Source organism: Protobothrops mucrosquamatus, unplaced genomic scaffold, assembly GCF_001527695.2.
Source record: "Protobothrops mucrosquamatus isolate PMUCROS unplaced genomic scaffold, P.Mucros_1.0 scaffold_184, whole genome shotgun sequence".
In the NCBI taxonomy this organism is placed as follows: Eukaryota; Metazoa; Chordata; class Lepidosauria; order Squamata; family Viperidae; genus Protobothrops; species Protobothrops mucrosquamatus.
The window spans coordinates 1-6,462 of NW_015386260.1; the positions used below are offsets into that span (position 1 = coordinate 1).

At 38.9% G+C, this 6,462-nt stretch overlaps 1 protein-coding gene across 1 annotated transcript; it reads right to left on the reverse strand.

The window, feature by feature from the left end:
* Nucleotides 1–881: 881 nt before the first annotated feature.
* Nucleotides 882–6,084, reverse strand: LOC107294811 (E3 ubiquitin-protein ligase ZSWIM2-like; the record flags this gene model as incomplete). Its single annotated transcript, XM_015824076.1, has 4 exons — nucleotides 5,941–6,084; nucleotides 2,172–2,248; nucleotides 1,342–1,382; nucleotides 882–1,095 (listed from the first exon to the last, which is right to left on the reverse strand). Coding segments are annotated over exons 1-4 (476 nt in total), but the record flags the coding sequence as incomplete, so codon positions are not given.
* Between the last annotated feature and the right edge of the window lie 378 nt (nucleotides 6,085–6,462).

The window sequence follows — 6,462 nt, forward strand, 5'->3', positions numbered from 1 at the left end:
ATTTTAGAAATCCTGTTTGTTTTGTATAAAAGCAAAAAGAAGATAACACAGTTTTATCAAAGATGCTTAAATGCTTTTTTAAATTTGTGTGTATTTGGTAACTAAAGAATCATAGACTGCTTCTAATGAAGAAAAGTTAAAAGTTTGAATTCCAAATAAAAAAGAATACTTTACCTATTTATCTACTTAGAAAAAGAAACAATTATTAATAGTGATGCAGTGCTTTCACAGCCAGCATCAATTTGATAATCATGAGTTTTCAGGCTAATCTGAATAGAATTAGAAAATAGATCCTACAGCTATAGTGGGATTCAAATATGTGAACAACCGGTTCTCTGTGTGGATGTCGCTTCCGGAAGTCCATTCTGGGCCTGGGCAACAAAAAAATTAGCTACCGGTTCTACCGAAGTGGTGTGAACCGGCTGAATCCCACCACTGTCCTACAGTAACCTGAAAACCAACATGGATTGCTGTTTACATAAAAAAAAATCTAACCTGCAGGAAGAGAAATATCACTAAAACTCTCACAGAGTACTAGATGTATTTGTGAGCCTGAAAACTGTGGGTCCAAATATCAAGCAGCCTACCCAGGGATCAATTTGTGGTTTTTCCAGATGTTGCTGCCAAACTCACAGCAGCAGTGCCTGCCAAACAAGGCCATCCTGAGGAGAGCTGCAAGTTTTTGCTCAGTGACACATGGAACACCTCTACTGGAGCAAAGTGGAATTATGGACATGAGGCAGCGATATGCATCCTAAAACTCCTCCCAAACATGATCTCTTGCAAATGTATAAGAAAATGTAAGAAAATGCCATCAGTCAAACTGCATGATTACAAATATGATACTATCTCCCAGCAATTAAAATCCAACAGGAACTCACCTGCAATAAGTGACAGGAAGCATTTTTTTGAGTAGCATATCCTGGCAAACAGGACATATATCCTCATTGTCAATACTTTTTTGTTTAACATACCCATCATCAACTGTTATCAATTTCTTAACAGAATGGGCAATTATTTTTACTTGGGGGACAAGTTGTGGATTCTGAAGCAGATAGTTAATTTCTCGTTCTAACAAACCAATCTGTAAAGCATCTGTTGAAGAAGAAAAAAATAACGTTAATATGTATAATGAAGCCCTAAGATATACAATACATTTCTTTGTTGGAAATTCTTGCCCTCTCTCCCAGCAATCCTGGTTGCCCACTGCCAGCTATGGGATGACCATCTGAGTGACGGGGAATAGAGATGGGGTTTCTGGGGGATACAAATACAAAAACAAATGTTCCATGCAATGAGTTCCAAACAGAAAATAAAAGGACAAGATTAACCTATACCTACATTCATGGTCTCTTGGAAGTTTGAACTTTTTTAGTAATAACCTAAAAATAAAAGAACAAATTGAATACAATTTATTCAGTAACTTTACGATTTAAATGCAGTTGGCTTTTCAATTTTTAAAGACATACAGACATAAGCTCAGTTATGAAAAAATGCCAGACAGTTCCCTATAATTCCTTAAAGGTGCATACCATCTGCATGAAATTTAGTAAAACGTATTTGCTTACAACTGTCATTCATATTTCTTATTGTATCTTGTAACCCATAGCAAACAAAATGATGAATTATTTGACCCTCCTCCTTAACTTGTATTTGGTTTATGCTGTCTTCTCTTTTCCCTGATGGGTGTTTAGGAGTTCTCCTTATGCACACATTTAACTGAATTTCCAAACCAGATATTTCCTCTTTTGGTACATGCATACTCCCATATCCCTTTTTTAAATTAAAGAAAAATAAAAATGGAATATTGCAAAGTGCCAGACCTTCAATATTATCTTTATTTCCAAAAGTGCCTCTGAGTCCTGAATGAATTCCCTGAGCATTTTGTCTTCCAATGCTAAAAAAAAATCAACCTAAAACTTTCTAGAAGAAAACCTTATAATTTGCCTCTATCTTCTTCTTAATGTTTTTCTCATCTTTCAGCATCCTTTCCTTTCCTATCTTCTTTTGTCCTTTTATCTATTTTATCCTATCTTGATTCCTCCCTCCCTGGTGGCAGAATAATATCTGACTTTTAAAAAGCTGAATAACGTTAAGAGGCACTGCAGAATGCACACCAAATATAGAATGATAATTTTTTATCATTTTACATTTTAATAAAAATAATTTACCAGCAGATATGTTTACAAAGGTCCTTCTCTTTCAGAAATACTGAGCAGCTGCACGAATGAGGGTTCCCCAGGGAAACCTTATACCAAAACAACAGAAAACATGTTTAATAATTATGCCACAGCATTTATAAAATGGAGAACAATGAAAACTAAGATGCGGAAAGACAGTATTTACTAAAATCATGTCTATTTTACTCATATTATCTATATAGTGTATCTAAAATAGTACTAGAAAACAGAACTAATAGTGCTAGAAATAGTGTAACAATTATTTCTCTTCTAATGGACTATTTCTCAGAAAAATCTATTTATATTCACATACTTTCAAATATATGATGATATCAATATCACTCAATGAAACAGAAGGAAAAGATAACAGGAGACCATTAATGACATCAAATGCACTTCTGAAAAGCTATAAGCAATAGCAATAGCACTTAGATTTATATACTGCTTTACAGCCGTCTCTAAGCGGTTTACAGAGTCAGCATTTTGCCCCCAACAATCTGAGTCCTTATTTTACTGACCTCGGAAGGATGGAAGGCTGAGAATTGAACTGCCAAACTGTTGGTAATCAGCAGTCAGCAGAATTAGCCTACAGTACTGTATTCTAACCACTGTGCCACTATGGCCCTTATAAGAACATATATACAGGTTTGCTTCAATGATTAGGGTGTGCACTCCACATTATGAATCATAGATTTTAACTATTAAAGCGTAAAAATAAAATCAGATCAGATTGATCAGATACTCCCATCAGCATGGGAAATTTTGCCTGCAGACTAGAAATGTTGTGACATATATCAAATTCCCATTTGAAAAGCATTGTTCATTGTCTCACTTTTGCTCTGTGTGTATTATATAGAAGACGTAGACTATTTCTATTCTTTTTCTTTCAACTTTTAAATCATTTTATACTGCAAGTAGGGAATATATATAGTACCTTGCAACTTAAGTTTTTAATCTCATACAGGTAGTCCTTGACTTACAACGATAATGGAGCCTACCCATCATGGTTTTAAGTTGTGAGTCATAAAACAGGTCGGTCATGTGACCAACTCAATTTTATGACCTTTTTGAGGATAGTCAAGTTAAAACAATTGTTAAGCGCACCAATGGATGTAAATGACAGTTTTAGCAAAACTGAGGTAAAATGCACTCATGAGACCGGGGACGCTGCAAATGATTAGGGTTATGTGGTTTGGCTGCTGAATGCACAAAATTTGGTTATGTGAAGTGGGGAGTGTGACTGCCGAAACTTCAAATCCAGGTCATAACTAGCCCCCAGGTAGGTCTGTCATAACTTTGAATGGTCGCTATCTGGCTAGTTGTAAAACGAGAACTACCTGTGTTAACAGAATTTCAAAATGTGAGTTGAAGCTGCTCATCGATAAGGAAACCGGAATATGCCTAATGGAGAAAATGTGAATGATATTTTTAATACTTTTAAATTTGGCTAAGCCTATACTTGAGAAGTTTGATATATGACTAAAGTTTTATGACACAAGATGTATAGCTTTATCCCTTGCGAGTATGGAGAATAGAGCAACTAGTACTGTCCCTGAAGAGAAACGAAACTGGCAGCAGAAAACAGTTTATATTTAGCAAAAAAAGAAAAAGAACTCACAAAAATAATGTGATAGGATCCCAATAGGCACCTTAACTTGCAGCAGAAGAAAAAGAAATGAGCAAGTTTGCTACACAATGCAATGCAAGAAGTCCAATAGGGAGTTTTCCTTTCAACTACTAGCAGGTGCGTGTTTCTGCATGGAGCAGCATTCTCTCACTAAATGGGGTAATAGATACATCTCTGTAAGCCTATCAGTTGGGCTGGGATGATGAGAGGATATTAAAAGCAAGGAGATTTATGGAATGACTATACAGTGACAAATACTACGTCAAGTGACAGGGCTTCAGTGAAAAGAAAAATATTTGTGGCTCATGCACGTGAAAGCAAACAGCAGTAATTGCACATGAGTAATCAATTAGTTTTACATATAGCAAACCTTATTTTAATTTTAATCAGATCAAGATCAAATCAGCAGTATTGCTTGGCTATAGTATCCCTTCTCTAGTAGCAATACTGCTATAATCCAACCCTAAATCAATGAAAGTGAGCATATAATCACTATTTCACTTGATTTATGAGCTGTCTGTATGGGTATGCAAAAGGAAAACACTGACACTCATTCAATTAATCCTTTTTAAAAAATTGACTTTACCCTGCCTTTTGTTTTGTAGGATGTTATTTCTATTAGGGATAGGTATGTACGCATAGGCAGGCACATCCAAACACATGGGAATCAAATGCACACATTTATTAAGAAAGCAACAATCTCCAGAGATGGTTTCAGCCACAGCAGGCAACCTTGGGTTAATAAGGTAGCAATTTCAGAGAAGTTCCCCCCCCCCCCCATTTTAATTTTGTTAATCATTTGCTTTTCCTGGAGTGGTTGGACTAAAGTTATTTTTAAATCAGTTGAATTAAATTATACAGTTAAATGTTGAACTGTAGAACACAGTCAAACATCAGCACATAAAATATTTCTAACCTTTTGTATTATGTCATCACTACTTTATGATGTTTCTATAATAAAATGTTTTATAAAATTTGCGAGATTTCAAATCCATGGGTGTCATGGATACTGGATTTTGGACATTTGAGGTACCTAGGTTCAAAAAGTTTTTTCCCCATGGTGCATCATTTCACCAGTTAAAGTTGACAGGAATCAGTGTTTTAATAGTATATTGAACAGATAAAAAGATGCTGCAAAGATGACCACCTCCCGGAAGGAAAAGTCCAGAACAGATTGGTGAATAGAGGAATACATCCCAGGGAGAGAAAACATCTTCAGAACAATAAAACAAGATCAAATCAGCAGTATTGCCAGTGCAAACAGAATTGGCCATAGGCTTATACAGGTAGTCCTCGACTTATAACAGTTCATTTAGTGACTGTTCAAAGTTACAACAGCACTGTTACAACTGATTTTCACACTTACAACCGTTGCAGCATCCTCATTCACACAATCAGAATTCAGACACTTGGCAACTGGTTCATATTTATGACGGTTGCAGTGTCCCAGGGTCATGTCAGCACTTTTTGCGACCTTCTGACAAGCAAAGTCAATGGAGAAGCCAGATTCACTTAACAACTGCAGTGATTCACTTGACAACTGTGGCAAGAGAAGTCGTAAATTGGGACAAAACTCATTTAGCAAATTTTTCACTTAGCAACAGAAATTTTGGGCTCAGTTGTGGTCCTAAGAAGACTATAGTATCCCTTCTCTAATATCACCACAATCCACCCGTAAATCAACCAAAGTGAGCACATAATCACTATTTCACTTGGTTTATGAACTTCCTGTACGAGTATGAAAAAGGAAAACACTGACACTCTTAAATGCAAAATAAAAATAAAAATGAAGTGCAGTGTTTGGGCAGAACATCCTTTTCTTCACTTTCAAGCATTCGGGCTTTTCTAAGGGAAGGGAACATGTTGAACTGAGATGGGAACTCTACAGGAGCAAAAGGCACTTTCTACATGTTCAGAAGTATGTTTTTAGTTTCAAAATTAATTGTGAAGCTAAAAGCGGGGAAGGGTGTGTGTGTGTGGGGGAGAAGAGCCAGTTCGTCTTGCAAGAGATAAGTACTTAATCTGGCACCCACACCCGCACGAGCCAGCGTGGCATCCCCGGCTGTGTAAACGGGAAGGAGGGTCCCATTTCTTTGCCCTCCGCCTCCTTCGCCTCCCTCTCCCCTCTTCTACCCTGAGCTCCGCCGCCCTCTGGTCTTCCTCCTGCAGGACGAAAGCGGTAGGGCCCAGCTCCCGCACGATACGCATGGTTGTGCCCAGCGCCTGATCCTGCCGCCAACTCAGCTCCGGGCTGGCGGAGACGCGCCTTCGCGACATGAACGCCACCGCCGCGGCCGCCCCTGAAACCAAACCGTCTCCCTGGGAAGCGGAGCCGCCTGGCGAGTGGAGCGCGGGTCTCCGAGAAACGGGAGGCAACCCGCGCGCGGACGGCCTCACGCGACTGAAGGAAGAACGGTCGCTCGCCCCCCCCCCCCTCGAACCCTGCCGCCGCCGCCGCCGCCGCCTTCTGAGGAACGCGAAAGAGCTGAGAAGCGCGCGGCTGGTTTCCATGGAGACGGGCGCCCGGGCGTGGACTCAAGGTGACGGAAAAGGGAGCCGTGGTTTCTCTCACGTTCCTCCAGCCTACGTTTGAACTTTGTCCTTGAGTTCTGATTCGTTGAAAGATGCTACAGTATATCCGTGCTCATTATCTTC